General features: G+C 43.7%; 1 protein-coding gene across 3 annotated transcripts in view; it reads right to left on the bottom strand.

Moving 5' to 3' along the window:
• Window positions 1–23,096, bottom strand: part of MEGF10 (multiple EGF like domains 10) — a 183,335-nt gene that overhangs the window by 5,868 nt on the left and 154,371 nt on the right. The window contains exons 17-24 of one of the 3 annotated variants that reach the window (XM_063964245.1): window positions 19,815–19,943; window positions 15,502–15,630; window positions 15,255–15,383; window positions 12,543–12,779; window positions 9,754–9,881; window positions 9,107–9,230; window positions 4,981–5,187; window positions 2,967–2,995 (exon numbers count right to left, since the gene is read on the bottom strand). In XM_063964245.1, coding sequence (XP_063820315.1) covers window positions 2,988–2,995; window positions 4,981–5,187; window positions 9,107–9,230; window positions 9,754–9,881; window positions 12,543–12,779; window positions 15,255–15,383; window positions 15,502–15,630; window positions 19,815–19,943 — 1,091 coding nt within the window. In that variant the 3' untranslated portion in view covers window positions 2,967–2,987. The remainder of the gene's footprint in view (window positions 1–2,966; window positions 2,996–4,980; window positions 5,188–9,106; window positions 9,231–9,753; window positions 9,882–12,542; window positions 12,780–15,254; window positions 15,384–15,501; window positions 15,631–19,814; window positions 19,944–23,096) is intronic. The other 2 variants (XM_063964243.1, XM_063964244.1) reach the window with 2 other exon arrangements.

The following is a 23,096-nucleotide window of genomic DNA, read 5'->3' as shown; positions in this document are numbered from 1 at the left end:
TAAATAATTTTCACTTTTTTAAACTTCAAAATATTCTGCAGTTGCTGATTGTATAGTTACTCCCAGGTCCGGAGATGCCCAACTAGCTTTATCATTGATAGGGTTTGGTCATTTTCACCTTCTAGAAGGCATACAAGTCTCTGTGAGAATGATCAATAATGGTGCTATTGGTTATTCAGACATACGCTGCATATGCCCGATTGGGACAAACGCCTCAGCCAGTCAAGATAAAGGTGGCTACATCTGCAGATGGGCACTATTTCACATCCGCTGCAACTTTGTACGCAGCGGCTGTGCAATATGCTAATCCCATAGACACGTCTTGCGTAAATAGAGACAGAACTGCATATGCACTGTACAGACACTGCATATATGCACAGATAGCCTATCAGGAGTACGTAAACCATCAGGCTAGAACCAATACATTCTAGAGGGCTTGCAAGGGTTCCAAATAAAATGTGCTCCATTAAACTCAGATTTCTCTCACACTGCCTCCGCATACAGTATTTATCACATTTTCACATGTATTCATCCAAAATGAATGCATTTACACACAGATGGAGGTGAGAATATATACACTCCAGTGCAATTACTTCAGTAAGCATAAAGGTGCAGAAACAGCAACAGGACAGCAACACACGCAGCTTATACAAACTTGCCTCTTCTCCCTAGTTTGTGTATTTAGAATCATGTCTTCTGTATGCGTTAATTTTAGAATATTAGAACTATGTAAAGTTTGTTGCTTTGTAAGGGAGTTAGTTCAACTCATGTTTGGTTCTCACCTAAGAAGTAGAGATGCATGTGGTTATAGTGGGAACAAGACAGCATCCGTTTACCATTCAAAAATATGTTGGCAGACGTTTGCTTAGTATACCAAGACAAGAGCGTAAGTAGCAGCATAGCAGGCCATGCAATATTTATGGAGTTCAGCAGAATTGGGAGGTCTTCAAAAGTATAAGTGATCTGTAAGAGCCCCCAAAAGTACTTTTGACGAGTTCAACATATTTAGGGTCTCATCCTGCTGTGCTGCCTTTTCCCTCTCTAAACAATATAATACTTCAAGAACCTCATCTCCTCCCAGTGCTCAAACCCCTGGCGCCTCTTTGCCACTGTTAACTCACTCATCTGCCCACCCCCGCCTCAACTCCCCTCTTCACTCTCTGCTCTTGCCACATCCAAAATTGACTCCATACAACAGGACATCACATTACACCAGACCCTGAGCAACCCCCCTCCTCCATTTCCTGCCCCCCCCTCCTCCTCCTCGTTCCCTCCTACCAACTCTACATCTTTCTTCCCTGTATCTGATAAGGAAGTCATGGCCCTCATTCGTTTCTCATCCCCAACCACCTCTCCACTTTACCTTATCCCCTCCCGCCTCTCACGCTACCTCTCTACTTCTGCATGTTCTCATCTTGCCCATCTCCTCAATCTTTCCCTCTCATCGGGTACTGTCCCCTCTGCCTTCAAACATGCTCTTGTCTCCCTTATTCTTAAAAAAACTAACCTTGATCCATACACTCTCTCCAACTACTGACCCATCTCTCTCATCCCTTTTGCCTCCAAACTCCTTGAACGTATAGTCTAAAACTGCCTTACTGCCTTTCCTCCAACTCATTGCATTCCAGTCTGGTTTCCGTCCTCTCCACTCCACTGAAACTGGCCTCATGATAGTAGTCTGTAATGACCTCCTTGAAGCTGAATTCACTGGCCACTACTCTCTGCTTATTTTTCCTTTACCTCTCTGCTGCATTTGACACTGTGGACCACCTCCTCCTGCAAATCCTTTACTCCATTGGTCTGCATGATACCGCCCTCTCCTGGCTGTCCTCCTACCTGTATGACCATTCCTTCTCTGTCTCCTCTCATGACTCCCCCCCCCCACACACACACGCACACACACACTTCCTCTACCAGTAGGTGTCCCCCAAAGTTCTGTTTTCGGGCCTCTCTTTTTCTCTCTATACACATCCTCTTTAGGTGAGCTCATTAGCGCTTTTGATTTACAATATCATCTGCTATCTCTTCCTGGATTTCCCAGTCCTTTCTTAAACTTAACATGTCTACGACTGAGCTGATTATCTTCACTCCCTCCTGCACAAACTCACCCCCCACAATTTAATTATCTATTGATGCCACTACTATCTCCTCTAGCCACCAAGTGCGCTGTCTTGGAGTAATCTTTGACTCTTCCATCTCCTTCAAACCACACATTCAGTACCTCTCACAAATCTAGGAGTCTTAGACCCTTTCTCACCCAGGACGCTACTAAAACACTCATCCACTCACTGGTCATCTCCAGATTGGACTACTGTAATCTCCTCCTTTCAGGCTTCCCTGACATGCGCCTCTCTCCACTCCAATCTATCCTCACTGCTGCTGCCCATCTCATCGACGTACTTCTTCACCAAACCCAGCCAACTCTCCTCCTAACCCTCTTGTCCACGCTCATGGTCTTCCTCTCCTGTGTCATCCCAGTCTGTTAGCCCCTCACCCTTTCAATTGTAAGCTTGCAAGAGAAGGGCCTTCTCCCCTCATGTACTTTAGGTGCTCCCCTCATGTGCATGTGTTTTACCAGCAGAATCACTCTGAAGCTCATATACAACTTGAGCCATTGTCTTAGCAAGCAAAGTGAACAGAGGAAAGTTTTTAAAACTGAATAAAACTACAAGAGATTCAGAACACCCTGGGTTATTTTTAGCCTGTAAATACTATAGGTAGTGTGACACCAGCCTAAATGCATTTGTTCGCATTAATGATACATGTCCATCTTCAGCCCTCTTTAATTAGCATAACACTGTATACTGGAGAGATCAGTCGCTTGGACTACATAATTCTGTGAGTTATTTCTGTAATAATACTTAGTGGATACAAGAACACAGTCAAGCATGATCTGAAAAAAAGCAGCCCAAGACTCACATACACTACACACACACTAAAAGAAGTGTTATCTGAAATTGCCTTACCATTTGGGGAACCCTTGAAATCTAACATGCTGCAAACAAAAAGCAATAACAATGTAACTATCTAAAATAATCACTGTCCCTTATAACACACATCTATTGTATAGCACATAAAGATCCTGCTGAATAACATGCAGTTGCCCTATTACTGGAAATAAAATAATTCTTCATTTATAAATCTGAAATGTGTATAATTTGTTGTAATATGAATAAAATTAGAACTTCGCCTAGGTAATGGTATATTTATTTACTGCAAGTTCTAGCTTTTGCTCTAATGCCTCAGTAATGGTCCAAGTTCCTGCTCCGGCAGATTGAGATAAATTTGTTGCGGTGTTGCCGACAGTAGTGTGTTGGGGGGGTGGGGGGTGGAGTGGGCATATCACAAACACTGGGGTAGCGGATATGGAACCCCGCCACTTTGTGAAATAAAAAAATTCTGTAAAAACAATATATGCTTGAGTGGACCTGTCCTTTTTATGGGAGGGTCCACAGATTCATACTGTCACACCAGTTCAGTACAGCACTATGAGAAAGGACCGGCCACCATGAGCTCACAACATGATTGGCTAAGAGTAGCTCCCAGCTTTGCTTAGCAGTGGGTGGAAGTTGACTAAAAGTAGATGTCCCCTTTAAGGGTGATACAATTTTACAGCCTAATAGTAATGGTATTGATGTGTTTTTAATGGATAGCTTTACTTTAACCACAAGAGAATAAGGCATACATCTCATATTATAAATCAGTACAACAACCCAGCCATGCAAGCAACAAAGGTTTTTTAAAAGGTAAAAAGAAATAATCATGTGAATAATAAAATCGATAGAAGCCATTTCAACTGTAGTGTTTCAGTCTAGTTCTAAACATAAGGGACTAAGGGGGAGATTTATCAAAGCATGGAGAGACATATTGGGAGATTTAGCAAAGCTTAGAGAAGATAAAGGAGAGACACAGCCTATAACATGGCAGTTAGAAGCTGTTTGGTTGGTACTTTATCTCTCTCCAAGCTTTGATAAACCTCCCCCCCTTAAGCGGCACTTTTCAAAGATGTCCCATCTTCGGTGGTTTTTACAGCTGGATCTAAATGGTTAATAATATGAAATAAAAAAACCACCCGGTTTTGTGTGTAACATTATTGCAACTTGTAATCCAGCGCCCGAAACGGCTGAGGACGCAGCTGGTGTGAATAGTGCAGATTCATAAATTTAGCCGAACAATTGGAATAAATACTTTCTGTTGCAGCTAGAGAGAATGTGTGAACATGCAGAAGCCTTGAAGATTTCAGTGCAATCCTAGGGAGCGATTCAATTGATTGCAGTGAATTGCCAGCACTTATCAATTTGCAGGCAAACAGAATTTCCCTCACCCCCTCATAGATTTGCTGAGGGGAAAAAATTGGGTACCTGGATGATAGATAGACAGTGTCTAGTTAGACAGTCAATAGATAGACACCATATGTTAGAAAGCCATTAGGTTGACAGGGTCAAAAGGTTGACAGGGACAAAAGGTCGACATGAAAATGGTCGACATAAAAAAAGTAGACACAGGATTTTTTAAAATTTTACATGTTTTTGGACTATTTCATACCTTCTCTATCCATGTTGGCATAGAGCTGGTCATAAACCTTGTGGCGTGTGCAGCAAGCCACTGAGCCCGAAGCGAGCCCCATGAGGGGATGCCTTTCTACAGTTGGGGGTCCCAGATGATAAAACTATCCACATAATCCCCAAAAATGAAAAAAAAAAGTCTACCTTTTCTATGGCGACCATTTTCATGTCTACCTTTTGACCCTGTCGACCTTTTAACTGTCTAACATGTGGTGTCTATCTATTGACTGTCTAACTAGACACTGTCTATCTGTGATACCACACCCAAAAAATTGACATTGAGCTGCCAGAATTACACAGCTACACATCACTTGCAATTGAACTGGCCCTGATGTTTCTAGTTTTTGGATCAAACATGGCTAATTCTTGCAAATGAAAGGGACAGATTTATAGTATATATTTAAGTAACGCTTACCAACTTCATAAACATTCTTATTGGTCAGGCTGGAATTACTTATCTCTGCATAAGCAGAGTCCCTGCGTGCTGGTGACTTCATCTCCACGTATCCACATTCAGTGTGCTTTGGTAGGAGAACTGGTGGATCCTTGATGGTTGCATAAGGGTTTTCAGTGCTGCTCAGTGAGCAGTTGCTTATGCTGAATGCAGAAGTTTTCAGCAGACCTGAGAGCAACAGAAACAATTAGTCATAAACCTTCGGAGTCACTGTTCAGCCTGTGTAATAGATAATAGATAATGTGTAATAGATAATGTGTCATAGATAATGTGTTACAACTGTAAAAGTACCTTGCTCTTCTAATGGGTGGCTGCTCTGGAAATGTATTTCCTAAGTATACAATGTCACTTTTAACTCATATTGCAAAATTTTGAAAGCACAAAACCATGTTTCAGCAAAGATTTTCAAGGGCCTTGCAGGGCTAAATAAGCCAGAACTTTTCTTGAAAAGGAGTACAATTGCTTTAATATATCATTTGTTTTTACAGGTTGAGTATCCCATATCCAAATATTCCGAAATACGGAATATTCCGAAATACGGATTTTTTTCAGTGAGACTGAGATAGTGAAACCTTTGTTTTTCGATGGCTCAATGTACACAAACTTGGTTTAATACACAAAGTTATTAAAATATTGTATTAAATGACCTTCAGGCTGTGTGTATAAGGTGTATATGAAACATAAATGAATTGTGTGAATGTAGACACACTTTGTTTAATGCACAAAGTTATAAAAAATATTGGCTAAAATTACCTTCAGCATGTGTGTATAAGGTGTATATGTAACATAAATGCATTCTGTGCTTAGACCTGGGTCCCATCGTCATGATATCTCATTATGGTATGCAATTATTCCAAAATACGGAAAAATCCCATATCCAAAATACCTCTGGTCCCAAGCATTTTGGATAAGGGATACTCAACCTGTATTAAAACACCTGCACTTACTTTCAGAACACTCCAAGCAAGCAGTTACATCAAGCTTCCTATGCCATATGGATACACTTAGCATGTGAGCCATCAGTAATAGTGTGATTGTATACACTTTGCCAATAAAAACATTTAGTGAAATCCCCTGTATTAAAAAATACACAACTCTCAGCATGCCATACACAAGATTAGAACTCTAAAACCTCATACACCACAGACACCTAATTCCTAGAGCTGTTTGCTCCTGCACAGATAACCAATGATTTCTATCTATATGAAGCTAGTTGTAATTGTTTGTTCAAACCATTGCAGCTTAGCAGATGTATGTAGTGCATAGGCACATATAAAGCCGGTATCCCATGGCATACGGACATAAGCAGGGCCGGTTCCGGGGCTTCTGCCCCCCCTGGCGGCATTAGGGTGTGTGGCTTCATACAGGGGGCGTGGTCAGTTACATCCCCTGTACTGTTGTAGGATGTGCGGTGCGCGATGACGTCATCGCGCACCGCATAGCAAAGGTCCTCTCCACGAAGGTAAACTAGACGCTAAGCGTCTAGTTCCCTTCGTGGAGAGGACCTTTGCTGTGCGGTGCGCGATGACGTCAACACGCACCGCACATCATTACAGTGAAGGTCCTCTCCAGGAAGGGAAATTAGACGCGTAGCGTCTAGTTTCCCTTCACAACGGACAGCGGGCCGCGGCAGCGGGGGGCACCACAGCAGCAGCGGATCTTGCCATGGTGTGGCGCCCTCCGGAGGGCGCCGGCGCCCTCTGGAAGGCGGCACCCCGGGCAAAAGTCCTGCTTGCCCGTGGCAAGATCCGCTACTGGACATAAGCTACCCATACATCTAAAGATTTATTGTCCGATCTGGCTGGTTGGAACAAAAATCTGGTAATGTATCCATTTGATTTAACCAATTTGTCCAAACAACCGTTTCTGTCAGTTTTCTAGCATTTTGGAGCAAATGGTCAATTGCTCCCATACATTACCAGATTTTCGTTCCAACCAGCCAGATCGGACAATAAATGCTTTGGTGTATGCAGGGCCGAAACTAGTATTTTCGTCACCCGGGGCAAGGCAGTAATTTGGAGCGCCCTCCCCACACACACACACACACACACACACACACACACACACACACAGACACACACACACACACACACACACACACACAAAACCCTATCAGACTAAAATAATCAGATTATCAAACATTTAGAAAAAAGGGGATACTGCTGGACAATATTCCCCTTTGTGCCTCAAATGCCCTATGCATCACATGCCCCGCCAGCATGTTCAATTACATGCTCCTCTGTGTGTCCCCACACATTGCACTATATCGTAACACTTCATCACTGCGCTACTCCCCTATCCACTGCACTACATCACTATACTACATCCCCTACACACTGAACTACATCACTACACTACTTGCCCCTGTGCACTGCATTACATACCTTATATGCTACACTACATCACTACACTACATCCCCTTATATACTACACCACATCACTGCACTACGTGCCCCTATATACTGCAATACATTACTACAATACATACCCTATATGGTACACTACATCACTGCACTACACCCCCCTATAAGCTACACCAAATCCCCCCATCTGGGAGGCAAAGCGTAGGTTGATACTGTTAATTGGGTGTACAGTGCGCTTCTATAGTAGCTTGTATGGTGCACCGCATGGTAGTCACAGCATTGCATGGCAAAGAAGAGAGTTTAAGACAGTAGCCAACATGGGAGAGATCCTAGGTACTGGAGCTCACCCGCACAGCGTCGGAGCCAGCTGCGGGCAGACAGGTGAGTCAGATACATTGCCCTGGGAGCTGTCTGCTGTCTCACTGGAGCAGCATAGCACTGCCAGTAAAAAAACTGAACAAAAAAACTCTGCTCCTCTGTAACTCTTTGGCGCCCCCTCAAATCCTGCACCCGGGGCGTCTGCCCCCTTAGCGCCCCCCCCCCCCCTAGTTATGGCCCTGGTGTATGGGCAGCTATACATTATGTACAGTGCTAATGCAGGACGACTGGTCATTGCCATAGTAATGAATGGGGAAGTGCTGATTAGCTGAGAGTCTGGGATCGATTCCTATAGCAGTGCCTGCTCTCAGCCAATCAGCGTTCCCTGATTCATTTCTATAGTAATGACTGCAATAACTGGTCATTTTGCGTTAGCACTGTACATAGTGTACAGTGTATGCCCATGGGGTCTTGCTCATTTTGCTTTCTTATCAATACCATTGGATGCCTACTTGGACCAAAGAAGTGGCTATATATTGCTTTGATAAGTATGAAATTAATGCATATGTTTTTGAGGTTTTTTTTACAACAAAATAATACAACATACAAATGAGGGAGGGCTCAGCTTTCCTGCAATGCATATGCATGGGCATACACATTGCGGGTGTGACTAGCTGCGCCTGACTGTGACTATTTGCACCCGTAAACACATAATGTAAAGTCTATAGATCATGGGTATGAATATACGCAGGCACCCGTGAACATTCATGTGTACCGTAGCTAATGAGTCACAGCTGCGCCTAGCCAAGCTCAGCTATATGGTGTGTGAGTCCTGTGTTTATTTTAATATTTTCTGCACAGACAGGCTACAGGTCCCAGTGGGCCTTTACTATCCTGGCATACTGGCACTTGTTTTTCCACAGTAAGCTTGCTGTGATTTGTAGTCCATCTGTAAAGAACAATATTAACTCCTTTAAAACCATTAACCCCTCACCCATCGCCACCAGGGGTGCAGGGAATAGACCAGGGCTGGTTGTACAGTACCTCGGAAAGTGGGGACCTCATTTTATTTTTGGGGTCCCCACTTTCCAAGGGATTAAAGCCCTGGACTGAGCAGTTGGACTGAGGGTCTCCCTGCTATAGTGTCAGTCCCCATCTGTTTCAGCCTTTTGGTGAACATTACTGGCGGAGGTGGGGTAAAACCACAACAAAATTGTTTGTCACTGGGGGGGGGGGGGGGGGGGAATTCAATAACTTCAAATGGGGACAAATGGCTGCTGGTGGGGGGGTGGGGGGGGGTGGATGAGTGCTAGTCAGGTGTATTTTTTACTAAAATATTTTTGAAAAGAGTAAATCGTGGTTAAGTATGTGCACAGTGCGTAGGGTGCATGTAGGGCCCCCATTACCATGCTCACTCAGATATCCTCCTTGCTTCCAGTCTGCGGGCAGAGTCCCTGTGTAATCGATTGTGTGTGATCTCTTTCCAGGATCCAAGCTCTTCAGATTCACAAAAAGTTGGCTGCTTTTTGACTAAATAAAGTGAGAAACATATAAAGAATTAATGCCTACAATGTTCAGATCAGGACTGCACTTACATTTATTACCCCCTAGGCTATTATTATTGTGTGTCCCCCCCCCAATCCGCCCACCTCCCAGCTAGTTCCACACATGTGAATAAGATAAATGAATGTGGTTAAATGTCTATGAATTACAGGTGTTAGATTACAAAATAAAGTCTAAGCAGTAAAGTACCAGCTGGCAGAGTGCTGCCGCCTGCCGATGTCAGACTGTGGTCTCTCCACAAATCCAGACCTGGTTCTACAGCAATACCAATGGGATATTTGACCTTTTTGCTGGATTATATCCTGATCAATTGACCATTATCCTGACCATGTTAACATAATTTACAATTCTAATAGTAATGATAAAATATTGGAGGAAAAAATACCTACGCGAATAAATAAGTTGCTTATAATTGTTACACTGGGAGAAACCTCCTACCAGCAAGCATTAAGGTAAAATACTATGAGCAAGTTCCGGTCTGGGGCCTCACCTTAGACACAAACATTCTGTCCATACTGTTTATGTGATTCCCGGTGGTGCACTGGCTCAGAGTGTGGTAACTTGGGTTAGAAAAGTACTGACTGTTAGGATTTCCTCCACTGTTGTGTGGGAGGGTATCTACAGGAAAGATACAAATGAAGTAGTTACAACCACCTACCCTCCACTGAAGATAAGGCCAACCTAGAGGTTGCTATAATATCACCTTCGTCAGAGACCCATCTGAATTACACTGGTTCTGTTGCTGACTAATGCTGGCCATACACCTACAGATGTTTTGTCAGATCTGGCTGGTCAGAATGAATATCTGGTAATGTATGAGAGCAAATGACAATTGACCATTTGCTACCAAACACTGGAATACAGACAAAAATGGTCAATCAGACGAATTGGTTAAATCCACATCCATTTTTGTCAGTTTTACGGCATTTAGGAGCAAATGGGCAACTGTCATTTGCACTCATCAATTACCAGGTTTTCATTCCAATTGTACAGATCTGACAACAAATCTTTAGGTGTATGGGCAGCAAAGGAGGGAGATGTATCAAGCCTTGGAGAGAGATAAAGTACTAACAAATCAGCTTCTGTCATTGGAAAATGACAGGAGCTGAGTGGTTGGTACCTTTATCTCTCTCCAAGGCTAAGTAAATAGCAACAAACTCTAAACCAGCCTCTTCCCAATGGAAGGCCTCACATTAACCATCCTTTATATCAATTTCATTGATCACTTCATGTTGGCGTGTGTGGTCCTGTATGAAGGTAGAGGAGGGATAGCTGGTGTACGTATGCTAAGCCATGAAAGCCAGCGGTTTGGCTGCTTTATTTGTAGTGTCAAGGGTGGTAGCAAAAGGCAAGATATTTACATGTTGGCAGGCCTTGGCAAAACTCCTGTAAGGAGACAGTTCCCACAGAGGGGAGAGGTGTTTCCTGGTAGGTGAGAAATGAGGAAGCTGGAGGGTGGAGGCTGGGGGCAGAGCAGGGGATGCTGCTGAACCTATCCTAACATACTTAGAGACTCCGATGATGGTGGAGCACTTGTCAGTGGGAAAGTGAGGATGGATAATGGAGAAAGTGAGCACATATAATGGTGAAGAAAATATGTCCTAAAGTTTAGGCATGATATATATAGGCGAAGAAGGAGGACAGGAAGTTACATGACAGAACTCATAGTTGCATTAAATATGGATTGCAAATTTCAATTCAACATGGGAGAAGTGGGCGTTTGGGGTTAGTGGTGAATGATACAGCCATGATCTATTATTTTGGCAGATGTATTAACCTGGAGAAGGCATAAGGAAGTGATAAACCAGTGATAAATGCAAGGTGATAATGCACCAGCCAATCAGCTCCTAACTGTTCATTTACATATTGGAGCTGATTGGCTGGTGCGTGTATCACGGTATCACCTTGCACATATCACTGGTTTATCACTTCCTTATACCGTGTCCAGGTTAATACATCTGCCCCATTGTCTCTTGCAAACGCTTTGCAAAAAATGCATATTCCTAGGTACTTAATTTTCCATATAGTAATGTATGACTTAACCCTTTATGACTTCTTGTCCATTTAAATCAGGGGTGGGGAACCATTGGCCCTCTAGCTGTTGTTGAACTACACATACCAGCATGCCTTTCTACAGTTTTGCTATTGGCCATGCTAAAACTGTTGCTGGGTATGCTGGGATGTGTAGTTCAACAACAGCTGGAGGGCCGCAGGTTCCCCACCCCTGATTTAAATGGATATCATAAAGAAATGTGTTGCGTAGACTGTATTGTGATGACGTTGCCATTCATCTCCTCAATGACCATTTAAATGTACGACGATACCGTGAAAATGTTCTGGCAGAAGCTAGAGTATCAAAATATCGCATTAGAACAAATCGCAATGTTTTGGTGTATGAGCTACAATGCTTTTTTGTACTAAGGGGGTTATTTAGGTCGCATCACAAAGCAATGCGACCGCAATTTCCTTGTTGGCTGCACACGCATGTCCCGTCCTGCGCATCCCAGCCAATGCCAATGCGATAGCATTGCATTGGCTGTGAACGCGTCTACCTGATTGATAGGTAGGCATTCACATGACGGGCAAGGGCGGCAATAGACCATTGCGGGGTCAGTGGAGGGGGGGGGGAACGGGAGTGGGTCAGGGGCGTTTCCGAAGGAAAAAATGGCAGCGAGCCACGTTGCGGAGGCAGGGGTTGTCCACAGTTGCTACGACTGCAATTAAATTGTGGGCGCAGCCGCTGTGTGGTACAGTCAGCATGCTGGGTGGCCTTGCTCTGCGATGGGCGGCCCCAAGCATGTGAAAGAAAGATTGCAGATTCTGCTTTTTAGCATAATCTGCAATCCAACCTGAATAACCCCCTAAAAACGAAAATGATCCAACTATATTTTTGGGGGGTTACTCATTCCTCTGCTTTACCAGTATTATCACTGGGATACACCGTAAACATGCAATGGGTCATAAAGTATTAAGGTCTTAATAGCATTGTGTACAGAGTATTCATCTTGACCTTTCTGAGTCAGCATTTGCATTTATAGGGTTTGAGAGTTATTATTTAATGTGTTAGAACATCATTGTGGCTTAATATCTATAAGGGATAGCCACTAAAGCCATATTCTCTTTCCAGCCCTCTAAGTTAACACAGCATGAAGTGCTAGAAATAAATATAAATGTAACATAAAATAACACACAGCCATGTCCTACATAAATACAGTTCTGATTACAATCCTTCACACATACTGAATGAATGTTCAGATGATCGTAGTAATAAGCTATTACCTGCAATGGTGTAGTCTGTGCTCAGGACACGGACAGTGGGGGTGTAGGTTACAGCTGGCATTGCTGTTTCTTTGCCCTTCTGTTTCTGTCTATAGATGATAAAGAGAGCTAGCAGGAAGAGGACAACCAGGATGAGGATAATGATGCCAGCAATGGCGCCAATCTGGTAAGTATCAGCAGGGATTGCGGCACTCGTGCGGGTCAGGCTGTTCAAGTTCCCAGCAATTATCATAACAGCTAGAAGGGTGGAACATACAGAGATGTGAGACAATGAACCGTGGATCGAATGATATTATATTATATTGCCCGATTTATTAATTTATCATACTGACAAGAATAAATGGCTATTTCATAACATGGACAGCCACTGTCCAGACTAGTACATAGTGTGAATAACAAAATAACAAAGTATTCTCCTGTGTATAACAAAATAACAAAGTGTGAATAACAAAATAAGAAAGTATTCTCCTACTCTAAGGGCCCAATTCAATATACCCTGTTAATTTAATGGTGGTGAAAAAGAGGGATAACCTCGAGCTTTAACGCCTAGGGACTTTCAATTAGAGTCCCTTTTTCTCACCTGTTAAATTAATCTATTTTAGTAAATTACTAATACATAGAATCCTGGATAAATTCCCAGACCTACGTGTTAACACTGTGCAGCACCTGAAAACAGACTACAGTATTTATCTGGGATTATATGAAAAGAAATCCCTATTAAAGTGCAGCCTGCAGCCTAACTTCGGGGACTAATTTAATAACCCCGGGGGATCAAATAGTTCGCTGTAAATGACTGCGGCTAACTGAATTCCCCCCTAAGTGTTATCCTCTTCTTTTACTGGTTTTAAACACAAATGGAAAAAAAAACAATTAGATAATGTCAAAACCTTGTTTTGCTGATTAAACTAGGAATAATCCCAGTAATGAAATGCACATTAATCTGTAAGCGCTGTACATTTAATTAAGTGCATTATGTTGAATCTTCCAACTTGTTCTATTATATGTATTCACATTTTGTTATCCTATTATATAAAAAATACATATATATTTAAAAAAAAGTAACCTTCAGTTTAACATCTATAGATGCAGACATGTGAACCATCTACTATCTATAGGGATGCCATCAGAGGTGTATGGGCGATACTGATGTACCGGGCTCGGGCTGTTGATTGGCCCCACCAATGCTGATGATCCCTTTGAATGAGAAGCACTTAGCCGCTGTTGGCTGGTATCATCATCACTGCAGACAACAGGTGAAGGGGGAGACACATTTACCGGGCCCCTAAGTGAAGGGGGGTCCACTGAATCAAGTGAACACTCTGATGCCTTAGTGACAGGCACACTCTAAGATACACTATGTGCCTCCGCCACAGCACTCTACCTATTACTAGTTCTCCTTATCCAGCTACCTCTTGTTTGGCCAGGCCTCTTTTGCTACTGCAGTCCAGTCCAGGGAGGATCCTGTCATATAGGTACATATCAAAGGAAACGCACCCCTTGTGTCTCCTGCTCTTTGTTCATGTCTACTGCCTCCTCTGCGTGTGTCTCTGCCCTCCTCCCCTCAGTCTCTCTACAGTTTTGCATGTGTGTCCCTGCTCCGCCCATGTGTGCCGCTTCCCCCGCACCCATATGTGCCCCTGCTTATGCTCTCCATATGTGCTCCTGCCCTATCTAATGTTGCCTCTGCCCACTTGTCACTTTCTTTATGCCCTATGTACCATTATTCCATCTGTCTCACCACACATTCTGTTCCCCTCCTCGTCCAATCTTCTCCCACAATTTATTTTCTTCTTAGACCACACCTTCACCCCCTCATCTTCCATTTCACCCCTCTTTACACCTTTCCATCCTTCTCTTCTGGATGTTTTAGGTAGAATCATGGCTATCAGAAGTGGTGTGGATGAATGGAAGCTAAACCATGATCCACACTACACAAATTAACCTAAGAATGGCAGGTAAGTATAATTTTCTTTTATTATACAGTAGGGTTACTGATGGTGATAACACTGCTATCGCCAATGGTAACCACTACCAGTGGTTTGTATGGGGGAACCTAGAAAACATTTAGTACTTCTTCCACCGTAATTTATGAAAATCTATATATTCTAAATGCTGTATTCTTTGAAGCAAGTATTTTTTTTTTTAACCTTTTCAGGATTTTATTTTTATTGTGGTGGTGCATGTGGGGAGCTCTGATAGCATTTCAATAAGGGGGGGGGGGCATGACAGCATTTACATTCTTTGTGCACCAGTGATCCACGCTACATCTGTGTGCCCCCCAGGCCTGGCAGGTGAAGGAGTGTTGGGGGTTTGAGGAGGGGGTGGGTCCCTGCATGTTTTATTGGATATTGGGCACAGTTTCTAATGTCAGCCTTGACGTGCTAGGTTTGGATTCCAGTGAATGTGAACATTTATCAAAGTTTTTTGGAGACTGTAGAAGTAGAAGGCAGTTTACTGCCTCAAATTGTTGTTAAAGTACACAAATACAGTTTTGTAGTTATCACATATATATAGCAGTCGCAACATATGCAAATAAATCTCCATAGACAGTGACACCAAAACATAAGATAGCAACATAAGCAAATAAATCTCCATAGACACCAAAACATAAGATAGCAACATAAGCAAATAAATCTCCATAGACACCAAAACATAAGATAGCAACATAAGCAAATAAATCTCCATAGACACCATAACATAAGATAAACTTACCTTGGTCACATCTTGTACCTTTCCAGCCTGGGTTGCAGTAACAAGTCCCAGTAATGTGGTCACATGTGGAATTGTTGAGACAGTCGCAAACCTGCCGGCATCCGTATCCATAAGACCCTGAAGGACATTCTAAGAACAAAACATTGTATATACATTGTAAGAATATATGCAAATAGCCAGATGCCAACTATATTAATATAAGTACAGTATGTTACAGAGATATACTAAGCCTGTTGTCAAAACTTACTCTGTTGACAGTACTTTCCCATGAATCCTGTACGACAAGTACATTGGCCGGTTATATGGTCACAGTCAGCACCATTCTGACACTGGCACACCAAAGCACATTCCTTTCCAAAGTAACCTAACGGACACCCTACAGACAGAGTACAAAGATGTGTTAGCACCAAATGAATAAGGATTCTGAACCAGTGCCTCACATCATTACTTGTGCTATATGACAAACTCGGCAGCTATGAAATGGTTCAGTCCACACAATTGCTGCATCAAATGTGTACCGGTAACAGCAGCACTTATTCCAAAATTTGGAAAGGCTGAACTTTGCCTTTAATGTTTCACAACCCTCATCTTGCTCATTGTTCCTATATTTCCTTCCCACTCTTGCACAAACAGTGGGCCTAATTCAGACCTGATCGCAGTAGCAAAATCATTCTCTAATGGGCAAAATCATGTGCACTGCAGGCGGGACAGCTATAACATGTGCAGAGAGAGTTAGATTTGGGTGGGTTATATTGTTTCTGTGCAGGGTAAATACTGGCTGCTTTATTTTTACACTGCAATTCAGATTTCAGTTTGAACACATCCCACCCAAATCTAACTCTCTCTGCACATGTTATATCTACTTCCCCTCCCCCTGCAGTGCACATGGGTCATTCCGAGTTGTTCGCTCATTGCCGATTTTCGCTATATTGCGATTAGTCGCTTACTGCGCATGCGCAAGGTTCGCAGAGCGCATGCGGTTAGTTATTTTACACAAAAGTTAGGTATTTTACTCACGGCATAACGAGGATTTTTTTATCGTTCTGGTGATCGTACTGTGATTGACAGGAAGTGGATGTTTCTGGGCGGAAACTGGCCGTTTTCTGGGCGTGTGTGAAAAAACGCTGGCGTTTCTGGGAAAAACGCGGGAGTGTCTGAAGAAACGTGGGAGTGTCTGGGCGAACACTGGGTGTGTTTGTGACGTCAAACTAGGAACGAAACTGACTGAACTGATCGCAGTGGCTGAGTAAGTCTGGAGCTACTCAGAAACTGCTAAGAAATTTCTATTCGCAATTCTGCTAATCTTTCGTTCGCAATTCTGCTAAGCTAAGATACACTCCCAGAGGGCAGCGGCTTAGCGTGTGCAATGCTGCTAAAAGCAGCTAGCGAGCGAACAACTCGGAATGAGGGCCATGGTTTTGCCCATTAGAGAACAATTTTGCTGCTGCAATTGAATTAGGCCCAATATCCTCTTCACAGAGCCATAACTAGGGCATGCGGCCAGTGCAGGATGCCCTGAAGGTGGAACCGGTCGCTGCCATTTGCGGGGCACCCAGTGCAATGTTGTTACTAGCTGTGTCATCATGACATCTCCCCCATAGTGCCGCGTGAGGAGCCATGGATTTCATCACCACATGCAGGAACCTGGCTGCACTGCCCAATGTGGTCTGAAAGTTACAGCCAGTGAGAAGGTGGGAAACAGCAGTACACTGAGAGTGACAGCGAATAAGAGAGAGACCACAGTACATAGACAGTAAGAGGATGAGAGACAGTAGTACAGTAGTACAAAGATAGTGACAGCAAGCAAGAGGATGAGAGCACTGACACAGTGACAGCCAGGGAGCTGGAGAGACACAAATGGATACATAGGGGGATATTCAATTACCCGCGATCACCGATTGCGGGTAATTGCCTCGCCTGGGGCTATTCAATTAGCCCCGATAAGCCGGTGTGAGACATGGCTTATCAGGGCTTTGTTTCACCTGCTTTAGACAGGTGAAGCAAAATACCCGAAAACAGCCCCGTTCTCACCCTAAAACGGGTCTGTTTCTACCGAAAACACACAGGTTACGCTGGACCTGTGTGTTTTCGGGTGAAAAGGATGTCGAAGTAACATCGGGAGAAATCACCCAAAGCTTCTTTGACGGTAATTGAATACGGAGAAGGTGAGAGACAGCAGACCACAGAGTGACAGTCACATATAAAAAGACAAGCAGAGACATCAGATGGTTTTGTACAGACAGGAAACCGGGACAGTCACAGTGTAGAGGAAACAAAGAAACAAATGTCTGACAGCTATATACATCTAGCAGAGAGAGCACAATATATAGGACAAAGGAGGAGATGTATCAAAACTTGGAGAGAGCTAAAGTTCCAACCAATCAGCTCCTGTCATTTTACAGGCTGTGTTTGGAAAATGGCATGAGCTAATTGGTTGGTACTTTATCTCTCTCCACAACTTGATACATCTCCCCATAACGAGAAAGCAGACATCTATGTAATTGTACTATAGGAGAGCGAGGACAGTATACAGCACAGACAGACACAGCATAAAGACTGTTTCTGTACATACATGAAGGAAAGTGAGTGCAGCATACAGGCCATATAGTAAAGAAAAAGCAGACCTCCACATGTATTGCAGGGGACAGTGCAAGACACACAGAGAACATACAGACTGCTGCTATATATACACATGTACAAAAGAGAGTGCAGTATACAGGTCATAAAGAGAAACCAAACATATATAGTAGGTACATCATAGGCTCAGAATGGCCCAGGAGCAGTAGCATCACAAATGGGGTGAGGGACGCTCCCAGGTGTCACCATTCCAGGGGGTGACACCAAATGCTGACTCTTCCGCAGTGACAGGAGCACCTGCAGCTGTCACTGAAAAGGAGCCGTAAGTGCTGGGAGAGTCTCCGGATGCAGCCTGCACTCCCCCGTAGTGAGGCAATCAGAGGGAAGGCCCTGCTAAGTCTGGCCCCTTTTAGTGATGTCAGCGTGGCTTCTGAGAGGCCACGCCTCATATATACAAAGCCACACCCCCTTTTCAGGAGTTTCTTGGACACACCGGGTGTCACCGACCCCAGTGCCATCACTGCCCAGGAGTGATGAAAATAAGGCCCCACCCCTTTTTTGTCCATATTTTTTTACATGAAGAGGGGCTTTGCTCTTCCTGGCACAGGACACCAAATTATCTAGTTACGGCTCTGCCTCTACAGCATAATTAACACCTCACCTTCTGCCAAGCAATATATTTTTCAGTGAATATACGCTAATATATTGAATGCTGAAAACTTTTACATATTTTATGTTTTTTTAATCTTTTGCACATAGGGTGTCATTCCGAGTTGATCGTAGCTGTGCTAAATTTAGTAAAGCTACGATCATCTTCCCTGACATGCGGGGGGGCACCCAGCACAGGGCTAGTCCGCCCCGCATGTCAGTCCAGCCCCCCCGCACAAATACAAAAGCATCGCACAGTGGCGATGCTTTTGTATTTGTGGAGTAACTCCTGGCCAGCTCAGCTGCTGCGGCTGGCCGGGAGTTGATTGTCGCTGCCACTGGCCGCAGCGGCTGCGTGAGCCGTCACGCAGCCGCCACGGCCCACTACCCCAACGGTGCAGCCACGCCTGCGTTGGCCAGGCAATGCCCCCTAAACGCCGGCTTAATGGCGCTGTCCATCCCCCTCCCACCCTGCGTCCGCCTCTGCCTGTCAATCAGACAGAGGCGATCGCAGGGAAACGATGGCCTATGGCCATCCGGCATGCGCCGGCACACTGCGGCGCCGGAGCATGCGCAATTCCGACCCGATCGCTGCGCTGCGATAAACTGCAGTGAGCGATCAGGCCGGAATGACCCCCATAGTTCATTGTTTACTTATTATACATTGTTTGACATTAATCATTTTAACAACTTAACTGACGGTTTTTCTCTTCAAAACCATTCATAAATTTTTGTTTTCTTTTTTTTTATTATGTAATATAGTTTTCACAATATATTTTTTTAAATATTATATTATGCACACCTGCAGAAGGGATCTCCTCGTCAAAATCTGTAGGACACAGTGGGGAGGCGCGGTCGCATGTGATTTGACCACGCCAGTTAAGTGGTTAATGAAATCCCAAGTGTAACTGTGTATTTCAGTAGAATGACAAAGCCTGAATAAAGAATGCTCTCACCGGTGTATAGGAAAATACATAACTGCCCATTAAAGAGATTTTTACTACTGAAACATAAACTGCTTCCTTTGACGTTAATATTCGCATGCTCTTTAAGGGCATGCAATGACTCACATGACCAGTTTAGACTACAAGTTTTCAAGTACCAGATTACCCTGTAACCACTAAAAGTCTTAAACCAGGATTTTTAATGTTAACCACAAATTCTTTGATCACTCTGGTGAGGCTGAAAGACTGGAAATGTACATGTGTGGCCAGACAATTAAGCTTCATTACAGTATGTCAACTTTCATTTTATGATTAGTAAACACTAAGAACAGCCACAAAGCCAGTGATTTATTAAATATTATGTTACTATATTCTGGAAAATATCTCTTACTCTGAGTACAGTACAGTCCAGTCCAGCCAGGGGAACATTTGCACTCTCCATCATATGCGCTGCAATAGGCTCCATTATGGCAGTTACATGTGTGAATACAGTTGGGGCCCCAGTAGCCAGGAGGACATGCTAAAATAAAACAATATATATAAAAAAAAAAACAATTCTGACATAAAAGCAAAGTGTATGAAAAAATAACAACATAATTAAAGGTATACTTTATCACCTTCAGAAAATCTTTCAGCTTCATTGGTTTACACCCCAAAACCTATTACAAATTATTTTTCTTTCACTTTCCTTTCTGTGTTTTTCGCCAAAGCCACTTTATCTACCAGACCTATTTGTTCATTTATCTTGATTTGATCTGTGGATTGGATAAAGGTGCAATTTAAGAGAGGAGGGGCCTGTGGCAGACTCCAGGTGGGCCCCCTCCTCTCCACGACGTCGTAGGCTCCGGCAATGTGCCTGTGTCTACTGCGTATGCGTAAGTCTCCAGTAACATAGCGCCCGCCATGGTACAGAGTCTAATTTCCTAGTGCGCATGTGCGGCAGCCATTTTGGGAATGATTTTTGCCACAGCTGCTGAGGCTTCAGCGTCCGTTGCGGGACTCTGGAAAGGTAAGTATTAGCACAGCATAGGTGCTGTGTGCGCGGTGTGGGCCCCCCTGGACCCAGGGGCCCATGTGCACCGCGCACATTGCAACCATGGTAGAAACACCAATGTCCACAGCCAAGGCAGTCATACAGTCCTCAAGGCACCCCAACAGTCCAGGCATTAAGGATATCTTTGCTTTAGCACAGGTGACAATCAGTATCTCAGCCATTTTGTTTTACAAACTCTGCTCAAGCACTGATATCTTTAAAAATAACTGGACTATTACGGTGCTTTGAGGACCACATTTGGGAAACACTGTTCAAAAAAAATATAAATACTGTGGAGAAAAACATAGAAGGAAGCCAGCAAACATAAAAGTTGCAGCAGGGCACCTAGCCTCTGGAGTTATGGATTAGTGGGTGCAGCGGCGCACTCAGGGGGCTTTCTGAGTACCTGGAAACACCCCCCGCCCCCTCCCTTGAAGAGCCAATTTTTTTATTTTACAGACGGAGACAGCTGTGTTAGATTTTGTATATTTTATTATTCAGTTTCATATATTTTTAAATATGTTTAGTTCATTATTATTATTATTATTATTATCCTTCATGATGTTTCTATGATGTAATATATATATATATATATATATATATATATATACATACTAGCTGGAGTACCCGGCGTTGCCCGGGATTTTAAGAATGTCTATTTACAAAAATTAATTGAAATATTAAACACACAGTATAAATAACATTGTAGATAACTGAATACCCGTGCTTCGCTATGGGATGAGGATTGTAAACTAGAATGATAGTTGTTTGTTAATTTACGTTGGTTGGAGATTTAGTATATATGCATATCTTGCTTCCCTGACGCACTTTGTGTAGTAACTGGACTCCTTTTTGGTCACCCAAGGGACCCTGCTCTTCCCACTATACAACTCTCAGTCTATGGCTTCCTGCTGCCTCCATTCCCCTCCTCACATCATGTCACTGGCCCTGTCACATGCAGCCCTGTGATGACTGACATATCATGCATCTCCTAATATAGTCTGTGCTGCTGGCCCACCCCTAGGGGTGCTAGCGGTGTGTTACCCCCCACAGTGTTTGTTCCCAGAGTGTAAGTCATATGTGTAGGAAGTTTGGTGTAAATTGCTCCAGGCATTCCAGAGTTATACTATCTGCTGAAAAACTCTGTGCTGCTGACTCACCCCTAGGGGTGCTAGGGGTGTCTAACCCCACAGTGTTTGTTCCCAGGTTGTAAGTCATATGTGTACCAAGTTTGGTCTAAATTGCTCCAGGCCTTCTACATTTATGCTGTCTGCTGACATACTCTGTGCTGCTGTCCCACCCCTAGGGGTGCTAGGGGTGTCTGACCCCCACAGTGTTTGTTTCCAGAGTGTAAGCAATTCCGGAGTTATGCTGTCTCCTGATATACTCTATGCTGCTGTCTTCCCCCTAGGGGTGCTAGTGCTAGGGATTTCTAATTGTTTTAGTTGCCTCGGCCGTGTTTTAATACGCTCGTATGTAAAATTTCAATATAAGAGGAAGGTTGGCACTCCACTACTGCCCCAAGTATAACTTGCCTAGGTGCCATCCAGGAATCGATGAAGCATCCATAATAAAAGCAAAGCTAAGGCGGCACTCAACGGACTCCAAACGAGGACTTCAAGAACATGAACATGTTCTTGAAAAAAGTCAATAAGACTGAAATGTTGAGCACTTTGACACAGTTGTCTGGCTATTCTTTCGTTTGGAGTCCTTTGAGTGCAGCCTTACCTAAGGGTTAATTCAGACCTGATCGCTGCTGTGCGTTTTCGCACAGCGGGCAATCAGGTCCAAACTGCTAATGCGTATGCACCGCAATGTGCAGGCGCGTTGCACAGGTACAAAGCGGATCACCACTCAGCGGTGGGTTTGTGCGATGGATCCATTCGCATGGGCGATCGCAAGGAGATTGACAGGAAGAAGGCGTTTGTGGGTGTCAACTGACCGTTTTCAGGGAGTGTTTTGGAAAGACGCATGCGTGTCCATGCCTTTGCAGGGAGGGTTCCTGATGTCAATTCCGGTCCCGGACAGGCTGAAGTGTTTGCAGCGACTGAGTAAGTCCTGGGCTGCACAGAGACTGCACAAAATCAGTTTGTACAGCTCTGCTACACATGCGTTCGCACACTTGCACAGCTAGAATACAGTCCCCCTGTAGACAGCAACTATCTTATTGCAGCAGTGCAAAAATCGCTTGCTAGCGATCAGGTCTGAATTAGGCCCTTAGATTGTAAGCAGGGCCCTCTCCCTCATGTGCTTTGGCTTCCCTTAATTATACTATCATCTACTCCGTACTTTCTTTCAACGGCACCTAACGTTTGATTTCCGCCACCCTGCTGCTTATCTGAGTGCTATGACCAATGTTGCAGAAATGTTTATAAACCTTGTCCTTGTCCTGCAATGTCTTGAACTGCAAGTCACTGTTTTCTTGTTTTGCTCTTTTGTTTATGTACTTTGTTATTCATTGCAGAATCCTTGTGGCGCCATATAAAGAATAAGAATAATGATACTGTATATATTGGAGTTTTTTGTATGTAAGCCCCCAAATACAAAGACATCTGGAATGTCAGTTCTACATTTTGGGTCGCACCCTCTGATGTGAGTCAGGGCATAGATTATTAGAAACTGAAAGAACCCTTCTTTTCC

This window comes from Pseudophryne corroboree, chromosome 1, assembly GCF_028390025.1.
Source record: "Pseudophryne corroboree isolate aPseCor3 chromosome 1, aPseCor3.hap2, whole genome shotgun sequence".
Classification (NCBI taxonomy): domain Eukaryota; kingdom Metazoa; phylum Chordata; class Amphibia; order Anura; family Myobatrachidae; genus Pseudophryne; species Pseudophryne corroboree.
The sequence above is the reverse complement of the archived record's forward strand: the minus strand, read 5'-3'. Positions and strand labels throughout refer to the sequence as shown.